The 26,146-nt window shown below is 36.6% G+C and overlaps 1 protein-coding gene across 1 annotated transcript in view; it reads right to left on the bottom strand.

Moving 5' to 3' along the window:
* Positions 1 to 21,931, bottom strand: part of TDRD9 (tudor domain containing 9) — a 53,577-nt gene extending 31,646 nt beyond the window's left edge. The window contains exons 1-10 of the mRNA XM_070931578.1: positions 21,839 to 21,931; positions 20,057 to 20,137; positions 16,694 to 16,861; positions 13,995 to 14,098; positions 8,686 to 8,709; positions 5,472 to 5,527; positions 4,921 to 4,975; positions 3,719 to 3,803; positions 3,161 to 3,218; positions 674 to 778 (exon numbers count right to left, since the gene is read on the bottom strand). Coding sequence (XP_070787679.1) covers positions 674 to 778; positions 3,161 to 3,218; positions 3,719 to 3,803; positions 4,921 to 4,975; positions 5,472 to 5,527; positions 8,686 to 8,709; positions 13,995 to 14,098; positions 16,694 to 16,861; positions 20,057 to 20,137; positions 21,839 to 21,916 — 814 coding nt within the window. The 5' untranslated portion in view covers positions 21,917 to 21,931. The remainder of the gene's footprint in view (positions 1 to 673; positions 779 to 3,160; positions 3,219 to 3,718; positions 3,804 to 4,920; positions 4,976 to 5,471; positions 5,528 to 8,685; positions 8,710 to 13,994; positions 14,099 to 16,693; positions 16,862 to 20,056; positions 20,138 to 21,838) is intronic.
* Positions 21,932 to 26,146: the final 4,215 nt, after the last annotated feature.

Raw genomic sequence — 26,146 nt, 5'->3', positions numbered from 1 at the left:
AACATGTATATGTAGGATTTATTATGTATAAGAAAATGTATATTTTCTATTATGTGGGGAGGGGGAAAGGGTGGGAGGGAGAAAATTGTTTGTATTTCTTATAAAACTTTTCAATAAAAAAAAATAAAAAATAAAGTGAAATACTATCATAATTGTGCCAACCTTGGATAAAGATTTAATGATAGGGAAGGAACTTTCCCCCTCAATCCATCACATGCACACATATACACAGTAAAGTTAAATTGCTTTGTCATTAAAAGCGGCTTGGCCATCTAATCATCACTGCTTTTATTTCTGAAATACATACGTGGTTACTTAAACCAGTGGTCCCCAACCTCTTTTGCACCAGGGACTGGTTTCTAGAAAAGACCATTTTTCCACAGACCAGGAAGGATGGAGGGGGATGATATTGTGTGGTACCTAGATCCTGTGCATTTACAGATGAAGCTTCACTTGCTTCCACAGCCTGGTTCTTCAGACTAGTACCGGTCGGGACCCCTAACTTAAAACAACCAGTAGGAAGAGCAAGTATGTATGTCTTAATGTAAACAAATAACTGCAGATTAAGTAAATACTTTGACTGCACATATGTAAGGCAGACTCCACATGTAAAATGTTTTCAGGATTAGGGTCTTCAAAAGACCTGGCATTTTATACAATGAAATCCCCTTACCCCTCCTCTGATCACAGCTGTTCTTAGATGCCCAACAAAGTCTCAAACTCTGATAGTTGGTATCTTCATCACAAACAAGGTTTCTACTCAAACAAAAATCAATGACTGTGGAATAAAAGCAAAAGATAAAAAGAAAATATATTAGAACATTCTGAAGTATTTTAAAGAGAAATTAGATTCAATTCCACCTTGTGGGAACAAAACTATTATATACAACCTCAGGTAACATAGTTCATGGTTCTCCCAACTCAGTTAAATGAAGGGGCAGAATCTGAAATAACAGCATGGAATTATGAAGTAGCTATGGGGATAGGACAAATACTACCCTATTTAGAATCTTTTCCTGCTAGAGTGACATTGCTTTACTGGAAGCAGATAAATAAAGATAATGGTTTTAATTATATTACAATGATATCTGAAATCCCTCATGGCTTTCTGTAATTTAACTCAGGAGTATCTCTTGAACTGAGCAAGAGTTTTTTTTAACTTTAATTAGCAGATTCCTTCCTAAGACTTCTTTCCGTATTTTCTTTTTAGAAAGCAAAACCAATAATGAAAATGCACATAAAGGAAGCAGGAACCAAATAAGAAACAAGTTATGTTCTCACTATCCTGTTCCTGGATTACAGAGGAAAACGGTAGAAGATACCATCTCATAAAGAAGATATAATATTGCTATAAATACATTAGCTTTTTGATTTCCAGTCAATATTGTCCTAAAACTAGTATACTTTAAGTAAACAAAAAGAAAGAGTAAAAGCACTACTCTGCTAGTAAGTGCAGAATATATATTGAATTTCCCATTCAATATATAAGAAAGAAAGAAAGAAAGAAAGGGAGGGAGGGAGGGAGGGAGGGAGGAGGGAAGGAAGGAGGGAAGGAAGACAGAAGCTAGGTTTGTCAATAGCCTCTGAACTTTTACTTTGTCAAGTGAATATCAAAGAAATTGATGAGATTAACCACTCAGATATGTCACTGATTTCCAAAGCATATAGAATGCTAGGCTTTCTTTAACCTTAACTTCCTGAGTACAATTTACTGATGCAAGAGTAAGAGTAACATCCCATGAAACTATTATAGCATACCTGATTAAATGTCACTATTTCTGCACTGTTACATTAAACCTATGGTCCTACCTATTACTATGCAACATGCCGATTCTTTTTTTATCAATGTGATTCTATTTGGGCAGGGTTTAATTCACTATTTCAAAACTGATTTCTCTTTATACAGCCATTATAATATGTGTAGTTTTTATGGATGTGTGATAATTTTTGTCGGTATAATTTATTTTTGTACTTTAGATTTATTTTTAGATTATATCGTTTTGCATTTTCTTGTTTTTCCCTCTTTTGTATTATGGTAATAATAAAATTATTAAAATAAATTAATAATATAAAAATACATAAAAATGCGAAGTGTTAGAATATTTAGTTTGTTGTAATTGGTCACTTCCAATTTTAAAAGTTTCAATTTCTAGCCCAATGTACTATTTATTATTTTTATGTGAGTTGACTGTGGAAAACACATCAAACCAAAATGGTTTTGATGAAGACTTCCTACATCTGCTATGGGCTGAAAATGGTACAAGAAAGTTTACAACTGTTCTATATAGCCTTATCCTTTGCCTGCATACAGTAACTACCCGACATCTATTCTCCTCCCTTTAATTTCTACCCTTTCTTACCTCTGAGGTGTTTGTCAAAGATAAACATAAACAATGAACAGGACAGATCAGAATAACAGAGTTGGAAGGGACTTTGGAGGTCTACTAGTCCAACACCCTGCTCAACCCATTTCAGACAAGAGGTTGTCCAATCTCTTCTTAAATGGAGTACCCTTCTGAAGGCAAGCAGTTCCACTCATTAATTGTTCTCACTATTAGGAAATGTCTCCTTAGTTCTAGGTTTCTTCTCTTCTTGATTTAGTTTTCATCCATTGTTTCTTGTCTTGCCTTCTGGTGCTTTAGAAAATCGGTTGACCCCTCTTCTTTGTGGCAGCCCCTCAAATATTGTAACACTTCTATGTCAGCCTTAGTCTTTCTTTTCACTAGACTAGACAAACCCAATTCCTACACTGGGCTTGATGCTTCAAAAAACAAATGAATCAAAACAAATTAAAATGCTATATTTAATTTAATCCAAAGAGTTACCGATCATAAATAAATATCATTTAATAGTTACTAGCACTAATGACATTTTTCACCCTTTTTTGCACAAATACAAGTTGGCATTAACAGAATTTATTTTTGCACATTAACAGAATCTATTTTTGCACAGAACAGTGCTTTTCTGAAAAGCTGCTGAGGGGGAAAGATTATAATAAAGTTGTAGTAACTGTGCCCTTCACTTTACAGAAACAGCATTTTCAAAAGTTACTTCTAAACAAAGATTTTTAAAGATTCTAATCACTGTCAAAGCCAGATTACAAAATAAAAGAACAAAATATGCACAAACTTTGTTTCCATAACATAAGAAACATACCTACCATATTTAACATCTGGTACTGTTACAGAGCTCTGTGCTATGTTTGTAGACAGAAGGATCTACAAGGAGGTTTTAAAATAAGATTTAAGACATTTTAAAAAATCTAAATGTTGACTTCATTTACAATAATTTCATGCAATCACAGATTTTGATGTGTGTTCTTTTGTTATATTATTTACGTATTTATTAAATTTATTTGCTGCCCATCTCACTGTTACAGTGATGCTCAGCGACTTACAAAATGTAATTATACATTCTCCTTCTCCAAATCTAAATGGAACCCAAATAAAAATGACAACTCATTCCAACAAAACTATAGTATTTAAAATATAAAATTGTCATTTTGCACCTGGGGGATCAGAATTAAAATATCAAATTTTAATGAACTTCATTAATTGTTTGCCATCCATATATCAATCAATCCATCTCTTCCTTGTCCTCGGCAATATTTTACTGTAAGCATTTTTTATTCATAATTCAGCTATTGCTGCCTACTCATCCCTACCCTTCACCTTCAAAATAAGAAATCACAGTACTAACTCCCTAATTAAAAACTCACTTTTCGATAACCAGGAACTGGAGCCAAAAACACATTATTCTGTTCTTCTAATGTGACGCTGGAGTGAAGTGGATATACTTGTAACCTAAAAAATTCATTTGAGAAACTGTACAAAGGAACATGTAGAAAGATGTACATTTTCCCAGGCTGGGTCCAAAACAACATATTTGAAATTGTCAACAGATACCTTAGAAATATACACTGGAAATAAGTACTTCAACCACTCTTGTTCCCTATGTTCCAGTCATCTTTATACATGTTTTATGACTTAACCTGTTGTGTGAACCTAGCTAATTGTGGTTTATTTTTTAAAACATTGTTAAAACTGATGGCACTTAAATGTATTAACTCAGTTAACAAATGTGCTACTGTCTAATTCCATCTAAAGAAGACAAAAAGAATGTAATCATCTAGCGGAAGGAAAGCTGCATTGAGCCATGCAGCCAAATAGAGAAACCAGCTCATTCTGGCACTTAAATCCATTACTCTGAAAATTCCTTCCCCTCCTGTTTTACTCTGTATGCTTAAGGGGCTGTGCATAAAAAGAAAAACAAACGGACAACCCCTGCAAAAAGCTTTCAGTTAACTACAGAAATGGAGAAAACCAAAAAGGAGAAAAGGCAGGCAGGAGTGGGTAGGAAATTCATAACTCCTAACCACATGGAAAAAGACAAAACAGATCAAAGTTGTCTGCAAATAACTAGTTGTGAGTTGCATGAATTGGGGGTGGGGAGATTGGTAAAGCCAATTTCATGTAGGAGTGGGAGATGATGGGATTGCACACCCAAGGATTGTATAATACACAGTCCTTTAATATTTCAAAGTCCATTCATCAGGGCTTTGGCCTGTATCTGATGCTTTGATGAGGCTTCTAGTCAATAATCCTTAAAAGAATATGCTCCCCGACAGATAAAAGACCACTATGCTTCCATTTCTTGCATTCCACCTCATGTAGCAATGAGATGAATTAACATACCAACAGCACATTTTGGTTCTCATGCTATTTGCATATTTCAAAATCCTCCTCCTTTTTAAAAAACCTCCATACACATCCAGGGATATTCTGTGCTACCACATCAAACTCTGTCTTCATCAGTTACTTCAGCCTTACCCCATTCTTAGTGCATTGTCACAGAAAAGGCACCCAGCAAGACACTGTGTGACTTTTTAGAATGTCTGGCACAGAAAAGAATTGGTCTTACCTCCTGTGAACCATGTTTGTGAAAAGCTCAAGCAAATAAGTTATTTCCGCCAAACCTAAAGAGTAGAAAATAAAGTGTAATGATGCTCATTTCCTCTCAATGAAAAAAATAATGTAAAATTATTAAAAAGAATAATTTGGAAGTTTCTTCAGTTGAAAATAGCTATCTTAGCATCTCTGATTCCAGCTTAGATGATGAGTTAATGTTCTCATTTTTAGTCATCATACTTATTAGGTGTGTAATTATTTTTATTTTACACCCTGTTAATGTTTTGAAGGACCCCGAAGACCTGCCTCTTAGCCTAAGCGTTTGGCAAGTTTAATTGAAACCCCTTTTCTTTGTTTTCTTTATTCTCATCTGGATTTGCAATATCTAACATCTTTATTCCTTTTTGTTTTCTTTCCCTTTTTTTTAAATGGTTAAACGATTTGTTAATTGCCCAGTCTCTGGGAGTCAGGTGACATAATTTGCAAAAGAAAAGATTAACATTTTTCCCCCGAGTTAGAAAACTAGTTCCTATATATTAAAAAATTACACAAAACAAAACTCACCTGGTAAAAATACTAGCACACTGCCACGTTCTGATACAAATTCCAAATTACGATCCCTAATATTAAAAACAGTTTTTGTCTTAGTTTACATTAAAGCAAGTATTTCCTCCGAAGACCATCAATACATATATGCTTAAAGACAGATTCACACACTTTTCCTAGCACATTTCCAACTCAAGCAGCCTTTTAATGGGTGGATATCAAATCCCAGAAGTCCCAAGCCAGACTACTGAGAATTCTGGAAATTGAATTCTGGAAATCGCCAGAATTGTCTGGCGATTTCTGGACTCTGGAAATATGAGTTAACTGGGTAAACAAATCAGGGATGGTATTCACTTACCTACGCTATCAGTTTGCAAGTGGTCTTCCGGGTGCGCTTCAAGGTTTTGGTTACCACCTTTAAAGCGCTCCATGGCTTAGGACCTGGTTATTTACGGGACCGCCTACTATCACCAATAGCCTCCCACCGGCCAGTACGCTCTCATAGAGAGGGACTCCTCCGGGTGCCGTCAGCCAAACAGTGTCGACTGGCGGCCCCTAGGGGGAGAGCCTTCTCTGTGGGGGCACCTACCATCTGGAATGAGCTCCCCCCGGAGATACGGAGGATCCCGGATCTGCGCTCCTTCCGCCGTGCTGTGAAGACCTTTTTATTCCATCAGGCGGGCTTGGCCTAATTTCTTCCCTTTTTAAATATGTAAATTTTAATCTGTTTTTAAATTATTGGGGTGTTTTAATCTGTCTGGGCCAAAATGATTTAATTTGATTTTATCTGGTTTTTCATTTTTTTGTATTTATGTATTTTATTGTTGGCTGTTCACCGCCCTGAGTCCTTCGGGAGTAGGGCGGTATACAAATCAAATAAACCTAAACCTAAACCTAAATGTAAGTGTGCGCGCAGGGCCTTCCACCCATGCGCAGAGCATCAAAATCGTGGATAAATGGGATGTGATGATGTCTAGGCAGGTGGGCGGACCCTCCCACAGCCGCTGCTACCAGTTCGCCCAAAATGGATAGAACCGGCTAAATACCACCACTGAAACAGATCTATCTATTCACAAAGACTTACTTAAAACTAGGCTTGTGGTAATATATACGGGGAGGGAAGCTAATTGCTAATTATTCACTTATGCAATATTTAATTTGAAATAAACTGGAGTTATGTAACAAGCTTTTGCAGTATGAGCCTTTTCTCTTACATCAGGGATGGGAAAGGGAAAGCTTTCCTAGGCAAAGGGCCTGAAGTAATATTGGATTCTTGGTGTTTTCTAACTCTGTTTTACCGTGGATTACTTGGTGCTCAGTTTGGTTGTTTATTAATTAATAAATAATTATTCTTGCTTATTATAACAGAGCAAAAGTTATTATTATAACCTTATTATAACAGGCAAAAGAGATGGCTGGGTTTGTTGTCTGAACACAGCTAATTGTAATTAATTTAGCAAACTAGGTTAACGATGTGATCCAAGTTACAAAGATGTTTGCATTTCAATCAATATCTTAGAATTTAGCACAACTTAAAATGACATTAGTTTCCCTTAAATAGTGGTTGAATTTGTCTATGTGTTGGGAGATTAAGGAATTTTAAGGTATTTTGACTGCTAGTTGATGTTCATGGATGCATTCTGTCAATCTGCTCCATTTGTCCTACATAGTCACTATTACTCTCTTTATATTACATGTTGTAGAGGACTTCTGCTTTTTGCTGTTTTTGATTGGTTATTGGGTCTTTGATTTTGTTTAAGATGCTTTGGAAGGATTTTGTTGATATGTGTGCTACAGTGATGCTTAAAGGTTGAAATAATCTGGATTGTCTCAGATATGTTTTTGCTGTTTGCGAGAGTTATCTTTTTCATAATTTATGATACGTCATATAACTTATTAACTTATTAAATATAGTTATGCACTGGATGTAACAATAAGATCAACAAAATAGCACTATGCAAGTGTGCTTTAAGAATTATCGTATACATCTTTAGGTTATTCAGCTAAATGCATACATGCTTTCCCCTAACACTGACATAGATGCTTGCCATAGTTAATATCAATCCAATCCTATAGCATTTTATTCTTATTTAAAACTTGGATGACTTTGAAGTTGATTCCAAGGGCAATCAACTACAGGTGAAACTCGAAAAATTAGAATATCATGCAAAAGTTCATTTATTTCAGTAATGCAACTTAAAAGATAAAACTAATATATGAGATAGACTCATTACATGCAAAGCGAGATAGTTCAAGCCTTGATTTGTCATAATTTTGATGATTATGGCTTACAGCTCATGAAAACCCCAAATTCACAATCTCAGAAAATTAGAATATTACATGAAATCAATAAAACAAGGATTGTACATAGAACAATATTGGACCTCTGAAAAGTATAAGCATGCATATGTACTCAGTACTTGGTTTGGGCTCCTTTTGCATCAATTACTGCCTCAATGCAGCTTAAAATTTTTAACTGGTTAATTTTATGGGTAAGGGGTTTTAAATTGGGGAAGCCAAATTGATTTAATTATGTTTTAAATTATTTTATTTTTCATATTGTATGTATTTTGATCTTGGCTGTTCACCGCCCTGAGTCCTTCGGGAGAAGGACGGTATAAAAATTTAAGTAATAATAATAATAATAATAATAATAATAATAACAACAACAATAATAATAATAATAAAAATGCGGCGTGGCATGGATGCTATCAGCCTGTGGCACTGCTGAGGTGTTATGGAAGACCAGGATGCTTCAATAGCGGCATTCAGCTCTTCTGCATTGTTCGATCTCATGTCTCTCATCTTTCTCTTGGCAATGCCCCATAGATTCTCTATGGGGTTCAGGTCACGCGAGATTGCTGGCCAATCAAGCACAGTAATCCCATGGTCATTGAACCAGGTTTTGGTACTTTTGGCAGTGTGGGCAGGTGCCAAGTCCTGCTGGAATATAAAGTCAGCATCCCCATAAAGTTCGTTTGCGGAAGGAAGCATGAAGTGCTCCAAAATCTCCTGGTAGACGGCTGCGTTGACCCTGGACATAATGAAGCACAGTGGACCAACACCAGCAGATGACATGGCTCCCCAAATCAACACAGACTGTGGAAACTTCACACTGGATTTCAAGCGTCTTGCAGTGTGTCCCTCTCCATTCTTCCTCCAGACTCTGGGTCCTTGGTTTCCAAATGAGATGCAAAAGTTGCTCTCATCAGAAAAGAGGACTTTGGACCACTGAGCAACAGACCAGTTTTTTTTTCTTTAGCCCAGGTAAAACACTTCTGACGTTGTTTGTTGTTCAGGAGTGGCTTGACAAGAGGAATACGACATTTGAAGCCCATATCCAGGATTCATCTGTGTGTGGTGGCTCTTGATGCACTGACTCCAGCCTCAGTCCACTCCTTGTGAAAGTCCCCAACACTTTTGTTTTTTTAAAAAAAATAATCTTTATTTACATTTATAGTTAAAAAAGAAGACAACACATCAAACAAAAAACAAAACAAAACAAGACAACAAAACAAAAAGCATAAGTGAATGTAAATAATGCCTTAATGACCTAATATTTAGTACAAACCTTTACAATAAATTCATACTACATTCCGGGGGAGATAGAACAACCTATTTTAAATTTATAAATCAATCAGGTCTATCCGACCTCACTTTATACATATAGTAAAATATTTTCAATAAATACAATGCCTATTTATATTATTCTGATTTTGGTTTTGATTTTCTTTTCGATAGCCAAGTATACCATTTTTCCCAAGATAAACATGTTTGCATTTGATCTCTATCTTTCAGGTTTTTTGTCAGTCTATCTGCTTCCGCACAGTCGAAAATCTTCTTTATTATTGCTTCATCTGATGGGGTATTTTTGTCTTTCCAGAACTAAGCAAATGTTATTCTCGCTGCAGTAATAATATATAATATGAGGTACCACGAGTCTTTTTTAATGTTTTCCGGTTTGGAGCGGAGCAAGCATGTCTCTGGTCGCAATTCAAACTCCTGATTTAAAATTTCTTTTAACCATTTTTTAATTTTCTCCCAGAATTTAATTGCTTCTGGACACGTCCACCATTGATGATAATAAGTACCATGTTCAAGTCCACATTTCCAACATTCAGCGGACTGTCCAGTGAACATTTTTGCCAATCTGTCTGGCGGGAGATGCCATCTATATAGCATCTTATAGATATTTTCCTTGTATGTAGTAGATACTACTAATTTCATATTTCCCCACCAAATCTCTTGTCATTTTTCAAGGTGAATTGGGTGGCCAAAATTTTTCCCCCAGGCAATCATCGTGTCCTTTACTACTTCTTCGCCAATCTCTATCCTCATCAACAATTTATAACATTTAGAGATCATACCCTTTTCCTGGCCCATTAAAATTTTATCTAACTCCAGCAGGTCAACATTTATGCCATTTCTATCTCGATCACTTTTATATTTTGATTTGACCTGCAGGTAAGTCCACCAATCCATTTGAAATCCCTGGGAATTCAACTCCTGTCTTGACTTTAGCTCTCCTCGTACGTTCAGCAAATCTTTATATGTTAATTTTTTTGCAATATTAAATAATTTGGGATATGTCAAAGCTTCCAGAGGTGATATCCAACACAGTATTTTAATATAATATTTTTTAGTAATCTTCTCCCAATTCTGAATTAGAGTGTTCCTTATATAATGCCAAGTGAACCATTTGCTTTGGGGGGAGCTATCCCGCCAGAGTGCCATATGCCAACCTTGTTGTAAATCGTGGCCTTCTATCTTAAGTAGACGATTACTACTTAGAGTGATCCATTCTTTGACCCAAACTAATAAAGTGGCTGAATAATAATTCTCCCAACACGGTAAACCCAAATCCCCCCCTTTCTTTTATCTCCTGCATCATTTTCTTTTTAATCCGGGGTTTTTTCCCCTGTCATATGAATTTAGTTACTGCCTGGTTTAAATCTATGAAAAATTTTTTAGGTAGATTCGCTGGAGCTGTTTGAAAAAGAAAATTGAATTTTGGTAAGACATAGGATTTTATTGTTGCTATCCTTCCCAGGAGTGATAATTGAATTTTGCCCCACTTATCAAGATCTTTTCTTACTTGGGTTAATAATTTAATGTAATTATCTTCCTGAATGCTCGAGCATCTACACGTTAACCAAATTCCCAGGTATTTAATTGTACTGACTACTCTAAATCCTATTGCTTCCTCTAAGTCCTGCTTATCTTTCTCTGAGATATTCTTGGTTAAAATATTTGTCTTCTTTTTATTAATTAACAGACCTGCTACAGCCCCAAATTCCTCTATTTTCTCCAGCAAGGATAAACAAGATTTTATAGGATCTTCCAAAATAAAGGCCATATCGTCTGCGAAGACCTGCATTTTGTATGTCTGATCTCTAATTTTAAGGCCTTTTATTCCTTCCTCGTTTCTTATTTTACTCAGTAAAGTCTCTAACGATAATATAAAAAGTAAGGAGGAGAGAGGGCAACCCTGTCTTGTACCTTTACCAATAGGGAATTCTTCTGTCAAATCACCATTTATCAATAATCTGGCGGTTTGTTTAGAGTAAATAGCTTTAATTGTGTTTAAAAAATTTTGTCCAAAGCCCATGTGTTCTAATTGTAATAGTATGAACTCCCAACTGGCCCTGTCAAATGCTTTCTGGGCGTCTATAAAAACTAAAGCGACCTGTTTACCTGGATGGTTTTCATAGTATTCAAGTACATTTAGCATAACTCTCAGATTATCTCGACGGTAACAATCCGTTTTGATCGATATGTATAAATTCATTTAGAAAACCTTTTAACCTATTTGCTAAAATTGCTGTAAATATTTTATAATCTGAGTTCAAGAGGGATATTGGTCTATAATTTTTTATATCTTTCAGAGGAGGATCTTCTTTAGGTATTAAGCTAATATTGACCTCCCTCCATGAATGGTGAAAGTCCCCAACACTTTTGAATGGCCTTTTCCTGACAATCCTCTCCAGGCTACGGTCATCCCTGCTGCTTGTGCACCTTTTTCTTCCACACTTTTCCCTTCCACATAACTTTCTATTAATGTGCTTTGATACAGCACTTTGGGAACATCCAACCTCTTTTGCAATTACTTTTTGAGGCTTTCCCTCCTTATGGAGGGTGTCAATGATGGTTTTCTGCACAACTGTCAGGTCAGCAGTCTTTCCCATGATTGTGATTCCTACTGAACCAGACTGAGAGACCATTTAAAGGCTCAGGAACCCTTTGCAGGTGTTATGGCTTAATTAGCTGATTAGAGTGGGACACTTTGAGCCTAGAATATTGAACCTTTTCACAATATTCTAATTTTCTGAGATTGTGAATTTGGGGTTTTCATGAGCTGTAAGCCATAATCATCAAAATTATGACAAATCAAGGCTTGAACTATCTCACTTTATATGTAATAAGTCTATCTTATATATTAGTTTCACCTTTTAAGTTGCATTACTGAAATAAATGAATTTTTGCGTGATATTCTAATTTTTCAAGTTTCACCTGTATATCTTAAGAGCAAAATGCTATACATTGCACACTTGTTTTTTTCCCCTTCTACTTTCCCAACATGCACTCCTATTACCCCAATTTGTTTTTAATCGTTTTTCCTCCTAGGCAATTAAGTATCCTATCTTGCTTCCAAAAAACAATACTGAGATTCATCCACTCACTGTTTCAAAGAAATAACTATGTGGAGCCTAGAGACATTTGTGCAAATAAAGATGAAATTAGAAGCTGGTATTTTGCTTTACAGCATGTCAACATCTCATTTAACATTTTTGTAAATTAAAATGATTTTTAAAAATAAAAGCAGGCAGTGTGGTGAGTCATCCATAGGCACATTTGATTGCCTATCCCTGCCTGAGGAATAGAAGGAATTTATATAAACTCAGATTATTTTTATATCTAAATGAGCTTTTTCTATAATGGCTTGCCATGTTGTGTTTCATAATACATAATCTGATCTTTTCAACAGGAGGAACCACAGGCTAGCAACTAAAAAACATTCTCCATATATGTTAGGCATTCTTTTATCTATGATCTCCCTCTTAAAACAAGAGCTTGATGGTTCCTTCAAAATTTGTCAAATTTGCACTTTTTAGGGAGCTTTACATGGTAATCCCCTGCAGTTACCAGACCTGCAAGCTAATAAATTAATAGCATTGTAGTTTGAGCCTTATTAAAATAAAATTCCAAACGAAGAGGAGGATGGTTCAAGGAAGCCTTATAGCATTTATTTGAAAAAGATCTTGTATTTTCATGATGCAGAGTAATTATCTGTTCAAAATTTTTTTCCATCAATTATTTTCTTGCTGCAGTGCAACATAGTTAATGAGTTTTTAAAAAAAAGCACTGTACCAAACTTGTCTTTTTAAAAATTATACTTGTATACAATTTAAAGCACAAAAAGTCCCGATTAAAAATATATATTATAGTTTACATTTCTCCACTCCCCTAAGTGCTAAGCTTCAAAACTCTTACTAAACTAAATTGCTTTAATCTACTTTGCACTCTGAACATATTTTTGACTTTTAAATATCAAAATCAGATAAACTGAACAAAATCAGTTACATTGCTTTCCTTGCTATTTCCCTTCAAGCATTTCATGTTTACAAAATGGAATCATATTAAACATCTTGCCTGCAGCTAACAAAGCATCCTCCTTATTCAAGATTGCTTGGCAACTCACTCATATATAGTTGTTACTGAGAATATTTTGAACATGTTTTAAGAAAACATAATATGTAAACATTGATTAACCTGAGCAAAATTTTGCATAATTCTGAAAAAAAAGTATAGGAAAGAAAACAGAATGAAATCAAATATTGGGACATCTCTTGGTGATGTTTTCACTATTTCCTACATGTTTTAATTAGAGTTGACAATGTCTATTTTAGCATAGCAGTAATATATAATTAAGCCAGTTATGGTGATGAGAGACGAATATGCCACCCCTTTAAGGAAAGGAAAAGAAATACTCAAAATCAGTAAATGATTTCAAAACAGGATTATCTACAACTTCCATAATAGTCTTACAAAGTCCAAGTAATATTGATAATGTCTTCATGATGCTCTCATGAGGCAGCCAAGGTCAACAAGGATTTTTCCCCATCACAGACTCTAATACTACAACACCAAAAAATTAAACCAGATAACTCCTTCATACAAGTAGCAATGATCTAATCTCAGCCAGACTCCAAGTATCAGTATAGGCAGGATATGTTGATTTTTAAGAAGCACAAATTTTGTCTTTGTTTTAAAGTAATTAAAAAGCAAAACACATGGGATAAATCTTCAATAGGTGCCATCTCCTGCTGTGAAAAAAATGTCCTTAAGCCAAGGACATATTACTTTAAATAACCAACCCATCAAGAAATTAAGGTACAAACTTTCTTCTTGACACCTAATAACAATACATTAAAACAAAATCAAGGTATACGTCTGTCAACTCTTTGCAAGATTCTATAACATTCCAGGACTTGAATAGAATCAGTCCACTTCATAGAAACTATGAAGAAGAAAATAGCTTACCCATTTTCTTTTGTCTCCAGCTCATCAAACCACTGTATCAGAGCAACGGCAACTTTGTACATATCTAGGTGTATCAGTGGTTCCTCAATAATTTGAAGAGGAATCTAGGGAGAAAAAAAGGGGGGAGTAAAGTCATTGCTGGCATTCTTGCACTACATAAGCCATTCTTTCACTGTAGGCAATGGAACAGAAACAGATATGCAAAGACCAAACAAAGACTTTGAGAGAATCTGGCTGAGGGCAGAGAATAGATGTTACAACTGATTTGTTAATATTTTCCCATCCGGAATACAGGTAGTCCTCGACTTATGACCACAACTGAGCCCAAAATTTCCCTTGTTAATTGAGTTTTGCTCCATTTTACGTCCTTTCTTGCCATAGTTGTTAAGTGAATCACTACAGCTGATTAGTTAGTAACCTGGTTGTTAAGTGAATCTGGCTTCCCCATTGACTTTGCTTGTCAGAAGATCACAAAAGGTGATCACATGACCCTGGGACACAGCAATGGTCATAAATAGGAACCAGTTGCCAAGCATCTGAATTTTGATCACATGATCATGGGGATGCTGCAAAGGTCGTAAGTGTGAAAAACGGTCATAAGTCACATTTTTCAGTGTCGTTGTAACTTTGAACACTCACTAAATGAACTGTTGAAAATTGTGAACTACCTATATACCAGATTGGTGAAGAAGAGTACAGAATAATTTCTAAGAGCCCCTTCATGTGATATGCTTTTGCCTCAAATGGGTTTATTTTGCATAAATAAACCAGGTAAGGTAGCATGAGAAAGGAGATTTCATCTCTAGCGGGCTTGCTGGAACAAAGGACGTAGTGGAAAGGTGTATGTTACTTTAAAGCTTGTTTTAGCTCTGTTACACCATACCCACAACACAACCTGCTTTGCACTGTTCCTTTCACAGTATCAGGCTCAAGGCCCTGAGCACATTCATATAATCAACCAAGTTTTCTGAAATTCATTCTGTCTGTTCTACTGTGACTTCATTTCTATTTTTTAGAATTGGACAACCATCATTTAATCAAGCTGATATGCAAAGCCTTCTTTTCCAAGCAAACCTCCTTTTAAACTGCACGGGAGCTGTAGAGCAAACCATCATCTATAGCATCCTAGTTTTCATTCTCAGTTAAGGAAAGAAAAGGTGGCTACTAAGGAAACAGATCAGTGAGAGGGGAAAAAGAAGAGAAATACATAGCAGCCAGATAAAAAAAACATTAGAGGATTAAAGTCACATAATCAAAAGAAAAAGTAAGCCAGAAACCCAAAATAACTCCTCTCCCATTCACGAGGATGCCGGGGTTGGAGTATGCCAGTTAATCTACCCTTGAGGCAACTGCACATTTGACAGATCTAACCCAACAGCAAAAGGTCATCCAGTGAACATCCTGGTTATTTTTACAGTTGTCAACCCATCACCAGCAATCTTTCATAAATGTCAGATACTATTAAATCCTCCCTCCTGACACTATCCATTGAAGCTGACACATAATTGACAAAACCCTATCAAAGAGTTTCTATTCTTTTAATGTTTTTGCAAGCCTATTCTCTCTGCCTAGAGCATAGAATCAATCATCATCATCTCCCATTGCCTCCTGTAATTCCTAACACATAACTTTATAACTATTAATCAATTATCTGGTATGATTCACCATTTCAACTGCATCATACTAGATGAACCCCTATAATAGAGTTTTAAAAAATTAGCCATTATGATTTGTAACCAGCGTTATCTTGCTTATTGAATTCAGATTTTTTTTCTTTCTTTAACTTAAATGGCTATAGTTTATTCAAGAAATCCTGGTTGAAACAGTGCATGACACATAGTAAGCGTATGAGCTCAGGTACTGATAGTATGGAATCTCATTAGATTTAAAACCAATATGATTTCAAAACCAGAGGAGCAGTGGCTCAGAGACTTAATGACACTGGAGATGGCCTTTGCTCCGATGATGCAAGTCCTAGCACTGTGTGGCAGGGTGAGCTCCTGTCACTTGCCTCAGCTTCTGTCCATGTAACTATTAGAAAGCATGCTTTATGCAAGTAGATAGGTACCATTTTGAGGGGGAGACCAGTTGGTGCTCTGTGCAGCCAGTCAGATTCCTGATGGCTCTGAACCTTCCTGGTTGCTGTGCCTATTGCGAGGCAGCTCTGGGAAGGGGCCTTGGGTAATACTGCAGGAAGAGCCCTCATCTTCTCTCTGGTATGAAACCAGTTCGCCCTCCTGTGGAGCATCTTGGGAAGGGTGCAAGTGCGTGCTACAACAGGGCTGGTACCTTGGCAAGTCAAACTATTACTCTGCACTTGCATTGTGGTCTCCTGGCAACTGTAACAAAGCCATATGCTAATAATAATAATAATTTCAAAACTGATTGGAAAAATTCTCTATTTCAATAATCTCTGCAATTTAAATATTTTAGATAGAAATAGTAATAGCACTTAATTACCACCCCATGGTGCTTTACAGCACTCTCTGGATGGTTTACAATGACAGCATACTGCCTCCAACAATCTAGGTCCTCATTTTGCCAACCTTGGAAGGATGGAAAGCTGAGTTTACCTTGAGCTCAGTCAGGATCAAATTCCAGGCTACAGGCCTACAATACTGCATTCTAAGCAGTGCACCAACAGGGCCCCTCCTTCTGGATATCCAATGACAGATAAATCAAAGTTGGTTATTCCATACCTTAATATGACTAAGGACAGGCTTCAGATCATCCAAGTAATATTCATCAATCGCATGAGGTTTTCCTTCCACTTGAAATACATAGGCTGGATACAATTTGTTGCGAACTGGTAGTGCAAAATAGTTGGCAAATTCTTGGCAGTCAATAGTTGCAGACATCAGAATTATCTTAAAAAACAATATTTTTAGAAGGTTCAGGCCAGGCAACAGCAAATTTTGATGTGACTGCACTCCATCCACCCCTAAACCCTTCAATTTGGCCCTTATAGTCCAAGCAACATCACATAAAATAGAACTTTCTTAATACAATGTGTAATTTTAGTCATATCTCTCAAATTCAAAAATGAAATATATATGAGAAAATATCACATTAATGTGAAGAAGAAACTTTCTTATATGTCTAAAATCAGTTCCAAATTTATATATAGGAGAATGTCATAAAACATTTTTGGGTTTAGGACTGACGATTAAAACCTGAGTGGGTTGTTAAGATGCAACACTTCGGTTTCAGGCCAGGAAATATTTTTAGTTGCCTACTTTGTTTTTTATCCGCACCCACCTGTATCCCTGGGGTTCTCAACTGTCAATCAGGGGTGGGCTGGTGGAGGTTTGCAGGGATTCGGGAGAACCTCTAGCTAAGATTCTGTGCAGTTCGGGAAACCCCCAAAACCCACTCCTGGCTGGCCCCGCCCACCCCTCCCCTCCCAGGAGTCCCCTTGCGGCCCATTTTGGATGCAGGTAAGTGCAGGGTGTGCGTGGAGGCTCGGGCAGGATGAAAATCAGGCCTACTGGAAGTTCGGGAAGGCCGGAAACAGGTCCGTTTCTATCCTCCAGAGGGCCTCCGGAGTCTGAGAGGCCATTTTTACCCTCCCGGAGGCTCGAAGAAAGCCTCTGGAGCCTGGGAAGGGCAAAAACATCCACTCCCACCGTGGTGCAGGAGGCCGACTAGGCCACACCTGCCATGGCCACGTACACCCAGCAACCGGCAGAGAACCCCTTGCTAAAATTTTTGAAGCCCACCCATGCTGTCAATGTCTGTTGAGAACCACTTCACAGTGTAAACATCATCGTCTTGAATTTCTTTCACAGTTGAGAGAAAGTAATATTAGAGCCATCAATATAACACACTAAACTGTGCATAGTTTTTATTGCCATAAAGTTGTTAATGTCACAGTTATCCCTTCAAGCATTTTATGGGCAGAAGCCAATGTTTAAAGATGGATGCTCAAAAGGGGCACTCTGAAGTTTTATGGCTACCCCCTTATTAATGCCATGCAGATCTCTGAACTCTCCAGATGAGAACATTGCCCCCCCCCCAATACAGGGGGGGATGGGGACAACGGGATTGTTTCAGAATAAACTTAGCTGCAACTCTTAGATTTAAGAGGATTGAATTTAACTTTTCAGCAGTTGGGGAACAACTTAAGCATTAGTAGCAGATGGCAGTGGAGAAAAGACTGAAAACAAATTCAGGCATGAGAAGAATTTATCTTAAGCTAAAGATTATTCACTTTCTTATTTACAGAGCAATGCTGAAGCCAAACATTTTAAGAATAAGGTACAGGTCAGTGGTGAAATCTAAAATTTGTTACTACCGGTTCTGTGGGCGTGGCTTGGTGGTGGTGCGGTAATGTGACTGGGTGGGTGTGGCCAATTTTTTTTTTTTTTACTTTTAAAACCATTTTTTCTACAACCTCTTTGGCGAAGAAGTTATTAGAAAAACCTTTCAAAAGGCTCTGACGATCCCAGCTGAGTTTTAAAAAGCCTCTGCCGATCAGGCAACTCAGCTTGGATCGTCAGAGGCATTTAAAAGAAAAAAAGGGTTTTTTTCTTTTAAAAGCCTTTGACGATCCCAGCTGAGCCACGCGATCATCAGAGGCTTTTTTTTTTACTTTTAAAAGAATTTTTTGGCCAAAGAGGTTGAAGAAAAAATGCTTTTAAAAGTTTAAAAAGTCTCTGATGATTGTGCAGCTCAGCTGGGCATTGGGAGGGGGGGGCAGGGATTTTTGCTACCGGTTCTCCACACCACCCGCCTCCATCGCTACCGGATCAGGCGATTGGGTCCGAACCGGGAGCATTTCACCCCTGGAACAGGTATTCTTTGACTTATGACCGTAATTGAGCCTGAAATTACAGCTGAATGTCACACCGGTTGTACGCAACTGATTTTACATTATTTTTTGTGCCGGTGATTAAGCGAATGCCATGATTATTAAATGAACACTGTGTTTGCTAAGAAAATCCATTGTTTACAATGGGCATTTGGGCATTTCTTTGCCAGAAATCAAAAGTAAATGCCAATTTCCAGCCAAAAACAAACAAATTGTAAATCATGGTCATGTGATCACAGGACACTGCAAACACCTATAAATGTGGGTTGGCTGCAGAGCACCCCAAATGCAATCATGTGACTGAGGAGGGGTGTGTGACATCACAATTTTGAATTTGCGTGGTCAGTAGAGGTAGTCCTCAACTTACAACTACAATTGAGCCCAAAATTTCTGTTGTTAAGTATTCGTTAAGTGAGTTTTGACCTATTTTCCGACCTTCCTTGTCACAGTTGTTAAGTGAATCACTGCAGTTGATAAGTTTGTAATCCCTTTGTTAAGTGGATCTGGTTTCCCCGTTGACTTTGCCTGTCAGAAAGTCACAAAAGGTGATCACATGACCTTGGAATACAGCAATGGTCATAAGGAGCCTGGATAGCTCTGCAGACAAGGCACTGTAATTTAACACCAGCTGTCTGCAATTAAAGTAAGTTCAAATCTTGCCAGGCTCAAGGTTGACTCAGCCTTCCATCCTTTCTAAGGTAGGTAAATTGAGGACCCAGTTTGTGGGGACAATAAGCTGACTTTGTATAAAATATACAAAAGTATGAAGGCTAGTGCTTAACGCACTGTAAGCCGCCCTGAGTCTCCAGAGAAGGGCGGCATATAAATCAATTTTTTTTAAAAAAAAAAAAGTATGAACCAGTTGCCAAGCATCTGAATTTTGATCACATGACCATGGGGATGCTACAAAGATTGTTAATTGTGAAAAATGGTCATCAATCATTTTTTTCAGTGCCATTGTAACTTCGAATGGTCACTAAATGAACTGTTGTAAGTCAAGGACTACCTGTATCTTTTGGGGGGTCCATAGTAACTTTGATCAGTTGTTAAGTGAAGACTGCCAGTATTGGTGTTCTTCGTGAACGAGAAAAATAATGAATGTACGTACATGATCAAAAGCAATGAAAACTTTCTACAAACAGCTGCCTATATCCTATTGGTAAATGTTAATAACAGAAACTTAGGAACTTTTCCCCACAGCTGTGGTAGAGTATCACTATATTACTGAATAATCCTGGAAATTCTCAGTTACCTTCACAAATCGTGAATTTGTTCGCAGCAGTTTACGGATCACCAACAGCAAGAGATCCATGTCTTCTGTACGCTCATGTATCTAAAACATTATTTTAAAAGATGAGACAGTTCCAATTTGAAATGAGTTTACTAAAGATGCACATGGATTCTGAGATGAGCCATTAGCAAACAGCAGGCTTTCAATAGTTATATAAAAAAGGAAGGTACACAATGAAAGAGCTTTGCTAAAATACATGACCTAAATGAGAGAGTTACAAACGAAAGAACTAAATTAGACATGTATGTCCTAAGGCCTCAACAATACTGTACAATTTTTAAAAGCTTTGAATATGGTCCTAAAATCTTCCAGCAACAGTTATCAAATTTTAATTTTGAATTTTTGGAGAGGTTATAACATACATGCCAGGCTCAACTATTCAAGTGGAAAACTAAACCAGGATTATTAAAAAAAAAAAAAAAAAACTGGGTTCAGGGCAATTATAAACCATGTATCTTGAAAACTGCCCAGAGATGCCAGACATATAACTCACCTTGAGAAAATTAAAAGGTAAGACCCATGTATACAGTTAATCGACTTATGATTCATTTTACAACAGTTCAAAGTTATGACAGAAAAAACATTACAACCTGCCCTTGCAGTTATGATTGTTACGATTGTCTCCACTGTCACATGCTTGCAAATCAAGCATTTGGCAACTAGTTGCATTTATGACGGTTGCAGCATCTTGCGGTCACGTGATCACAATTTGCAACCTTCCTAGACGGCTTCTGACAAGCAGCATTGGGGAAATCAGATTTGTTTAATTATAGTGTGATTCATTTCACAGCTGCAATGATTTGCTTAACGACTGAAGTAAAAATAACTGTGATCCTAAGTCGAAGACTACCTGTATTCCAAAGAAATGGGAACTTATTCCTAAGGCATTAATCTCTCAAAGGTGCTTTTTCAAAAGGCAATTGGACTTTCTTTGCATTTTGGTTTTCATCCAAGAAGCTTCTTCAGTTCTTGGATGAGAAGTGAAAAGCCTTCAAGGAAAAACAAACTCCAGTTGCCTTTTGAAACAGCACCTTTGGGACAAACATAACCTGAATGACTGAGAATCTCCATAAACATTAATACATCAATGTTTTTACTGTTTAAGCAAATGTTGTATACTATATATCATTAACAGAACACTCATGAAGACATCAGTGGTGAAATGTAAAATTTTTACTACCGGTTCTGTGGGCGTGACTTGGTGGGGGTAATGTGACCAGGTGGGTGTGGCCAACTTTTTTTTTTTTACTTTTAAAAGCATTTTTTCTATAACCTCTTCGGCCGAAGAGGTTGTAAAAAAATGCTTTTCAAAGGCTCTGACAATCCCAGCTGAGTTGCCTGATCATCAGAGGCTTTTGTTTTCTTTTAAAAGCATTTTAAAAAAAGCCTCTGATGATCAGGCAACTCAGCTGGGATCGTCAGAGCCTTTGAAAAGCATTTTTTTTTTACAATCTCTTTGGCCGAAGGGGTTGTAGAAAAAATGCTTTTCAAAGGTTCAGATGGGCATGGGGGGGGGCAGGGAGTTTTGTTACCGGTTCTCTGAACCACCCGCCGCCATCACTACCGGATCGGGCGATCCGGTCCAAACCGGGAGCATTTCACCCCTGGAAGACAGCCATAGAAAATATCTGTGATAAAAACAAGACTAAATATAATTTTACATATGCATAATCCAAAGAAACCAGAAGTATTCAAGATAAACAGGCCAGTTTTAAATTGATGTTCTACTTTTCTCCAACTTACTTCATCTATGAAGATATGGGTGAACTCCAAAAGACTTTTGGCTCCAACTACTTTCTGCAGCAGGACACCAGTTGTCATGTAAATCAGCTTCGTGTTCTTTGTTGCAACTTTTTCTAAACCAACCTGGAAAGTTGGAAAGATACAGCACATGTTGCATTTATTTAGAAATCATTAGGAAAACTGTAAATATCCGTGATAAACTCACCACTACATTTTAAAATATGGAAGTATTAAATAGAAGCCCCACATTTATTTGAATGAACAGCATGGGTTGCAGTACTGCAATCTCACTTGCCAAAATAATTCCATGATCTTTAAGACATTACACACACAAATGGTTGAGAATAAATAAAAAGATACAAAACTTATCATGTGATACAATTTTCTTAAAAAAATTAAAATTAGCCCAGAACATTAATGTTGCATTGTCCCCTCATTTGTAGATAATAGAATCCATGTTTAAGTTGCTGGCACTATGTGTCTTTTAAGTTTGTGCCTGTATTCCAATTATTTGTATATGGTTTGTACTAATGTACTTCAGTGCCATTAAGTCAAAGACATTTTGGTGCTTAGTGACTTCTATTCTTTAGATGAAAGGAAGATTTCCCAGAATATTTTATGAAAATTTAAAACAAAATTAAATTATAACAATTTGAAGTCAAAAACAATGTATAATGCATTAATAAAACACTGGAACAGAAGCATTTTAAATGTCTGATTAAAGACAAATTCAGGAGAAACTATACAAACATATTTACAAAGAAAATATAAAAATATAAGCTCAGTCATCAAACTGGGAGATTATAATGATAGACTACAAAAATACCTTTTAGTCAAGGATAGGATTTATCAGTGGAAGGAATCCAAGGAACCTCAACCGTAAGCTTTCATCCAAAATACCAAGGGCATAGATCCAATAGTGGTTGTTCAATGGACAAAAGGCTTTACAGATTGAATTTCTCATTCCTCCTTCAATCTCAAGACCCACTCCCAAGAGTTGACTTTAGACCAGTGGTTCTCAACCTGTCGGTCATGACCCCTTTGGGGGTCGAACGACCCTTTCACAGGGATCGCCTAAGACCATCGGAAAACATATATTTTCAATGATTTTAGGAATAATTTTATGGTTGGGGGCCACCACATGAGGAACTGTATTAAAGCGTCACGGCATTAGGAAGATTGAGAACCACTGCTTTAGACCAAATTTAGACATAAAGAGGCTACAGATGGAACGATGGGAAAGTAGACTCCTGTTCCACTTATACAATCTTGTGTTTTGACCATTGTCTTTTCTACAAAGCTACATTTCTAATTTTAGTACACCCAGAAGCTATGAAAGAAATTAAATGAACTGTCTCTTGCAGTACAGGTAATGAATTTTAAAAGGGGGGGGGAGGCAAAACCTGGATGTAATTTCCATTGCAGAGATATCATGTGATGCAGAGTAACACATTGCTCTACCTGGTAGCCCACAAGTTCACCCAAGGGCCACGATCTCTGCTTGCTAATCCATCTTGCAATGCTGCTGGCACCAATTCTCCTGGGCTGTGTAACTACAATGTTACAATAAATAGAGTGCTGCGCACAGTGATCCAAAACATACTGTGGAAGTTGTGTGCTTTTGCCACTACCCGTAGATCCATGTACAATTACCACTGAGTGGTTTTCTATCAACGAAACTATCTGAAATTTAAAAAAAATATATTAAAAGATGACAGACCCAAATCTTAAAATATTTTTGCAGTTTTGCCTTCTTTTTTATGCCTTACCACTTTCTTTCAGTCTTAAAAATTCTGAATTTCTCTTTTTTATATTCTCTGTAGAAAATTCTTGTTGGTGTACTTTACAGTTTCCAAAACTGCTTTGTCTCACTTTTTAACCTCTTCTACTTCTACCATATTTGGCTGCCTACCCCAAAAAATTATCATTTCTCATCTTTTTGCTGATCCAGCTACTAGGTATTCTCCTCTAGAACATCTACATCAAGAGCAAGTCTCCAGATATTGTTAAATCCCAACTGTTGTTTTTTTAAACCCACACTTTTAAGCCATATTCCATAAAACCTTTGTTTATACATGTATTTCCTTTTATTTTCCAATCTTTTTTAACCCACACTAATTTACTTCACATATATTTAATTTATGAAGCATTCCTTAAATTGCTGGAGTACAATCAGCAGAAGATTGTTTACCGTATTGTTAAATTTATTTTCCATTAAAACAAACATATACTAAAAACGACACAATACACTGGAGAGTTGTGTTTAAGCCAAATGCCTGGCAAGTAGTATAAGACTATACCCTTGCTGCCTTATTGTAAGGACTGCAGTTCTTTTTCCCTAGCAACTCCATGCTTCTGAATAATTTCTTTGAGACATTATTGAAGTGTGAATAACTGTGGCAACATTATCCAAACTAAAGAAAAGATTACCACTGTCACATCAATGCTGTTGAAGAAAAGCATTTCAGGCCATATACATCTCTTGAATTTGCAAAGTACAGTAATGGACAAAATTGTGGAAACCTTTTGGGAAAAGTGTATTTTTGAGGTTTGATGGCTAATAACACCACTTTTTTTTGGAGTTTCAAGATAATCATATTCCACTGCTGGAATGTCCTGGGAATAGCCCAGACCTTAACGCAATTGAAAATCTATGGAGCTGACTAAAGAAACTTGTTAGTCAGAAGCAACCCAGCAATAAAAGCCAGTTAATAGAAGCAATCATTCAATCTTGGCTTCACATTGTAACAGCTGCAGAACTAAAAGGCTTGGTTCTCTCCATGGAAAGACACTGTAAGGCCGTAATTCATGCTAAAGGTTACCCAACTAAGTATTAGCTGACGTGATAATTTTTGTATATCTCATTTTTTCTACGTGTTTCACTTTTCTTCTTTATACTGTAACTGCTATTCTAATAGCAAATCCTTCATAAAAATTATTACATTAAATTATCTTTCCATTGATATATAATTTTATGGTACTACTCCAAAAAAAAGTGGTGTTATTAGCTAGTTTTATAAAATACATTTTTCCCAAAAGGTTTCCACAATTTTGGCCACTACTGTAAGTGGCATATTTACAAGCACTTTTGGCTCTGCATTTGTTACCTTCTGAGGAAGTGAATTTCCCATTCAAAATAGGGTGAACAACAAACCCAGTTAGCCTAATGTAAACTTATATTTATGGAGACAAGCTTGAAAGACTGAAAAATAAAGTTAATTCAGCATCAAAAAAATCATTAATGGACAAAAGCAAAAGAAATCAAAGAAAAGTGTTGGAACGGGGGGGGGGGGGGGGAGAAAGACCTAACAGTTGTAATTTTAGTTATATTTAAAAATAAATTGGTAACCTCTTCCTTGTATCTTGAGATGGGCAAATCAGGGTATTTGTAATTGCCATCTGGTATGTAAGTCCCAAAAGTAGATTCATGCTGAGGTGATTCTGGAGACACTAATGAAGAGATAAGAAATGCAGGTTAATCAAAATACTGTACTCGGAGATCATAAAATCTAAGTTTCCACAGATCAGATCAGCAGTAAATACTGAACACAAATTAGCACAAGAGATTCGTGCAACCACCATAGTTTGCATCTCTTCTGATTGATTGCCTGTTTTCTAATTCTTAATATCCAAACTATTCCTTCAACTGTGCATAAGATCTACAGTTGGCTCTATCACACAGCAGCATTCACACAGTGAAGAAACCTGCTTTTGACAGGAATCATGTAAGAGGATGAAAAGAAATGAATGCAAGAACTGGTATCTCAGTGATCTAACTGAAATTTCTTCTCATTCATATGCACCATTTATATTTTGCTATTTCTTTCAAGCATCTGAAATTATGAATTTAGAAAGATAACAAATGTTCTAGTTTATTCAACACATTAAGCCGTAATGTTATTTATTCTTAATATGCTCTGTGGACTCAGCAATGCAGTTAATAAATTGTTATTTGTTTATTAATTTATAGCAATGTAGTCATAGTTGCCCATTCTTTAGCAGGTCTTGGTCCTCGTACGCATTGAATTCTTCCCAAGTACCTAGTATGTCATAATGTATTGGCATAGCATATGTGCAGATCCAAGCCGAACAGTCTATTGCAATTGACAGACGAAAATTTTGTCAATGCACAGATTTTCTAATTGATGTCCAACATTCTTTGGTATGGCACTTATTGTTATCTTTTAAGAATAACACAATATAAAGAATCAACAAAAGAATCTTTGGCTTATGTTCTTTGGAAATCTGAATATCCTATGCCCAACAAAACCATGCTGGCACTTCCAAAATTTTACTCATCACCTCTAA

Source organism: Pituophis catenifer, unplaced genomic scaffold (genome assembly GCF_029215685.1).
Source record: "Pituophis catenifer annectens isolate HBS135680 unplaced genomic scaffold, rPitCat1.0.hap2 SCAF_1, whole genome shotgun sequence".
In the NCBI taxonomy this organism is placed as follows: domain Eukaryota; kingdom Metazoa; phylum Chordata; class Lepidosauria; order Squamata; family Colubridae; genus Pituophis; species Pituophis catenifer.
Note: the sequence above shows the minus strand (reverse complement) of the source record. Positions and strands in the feature narration are given on the sequence as shown.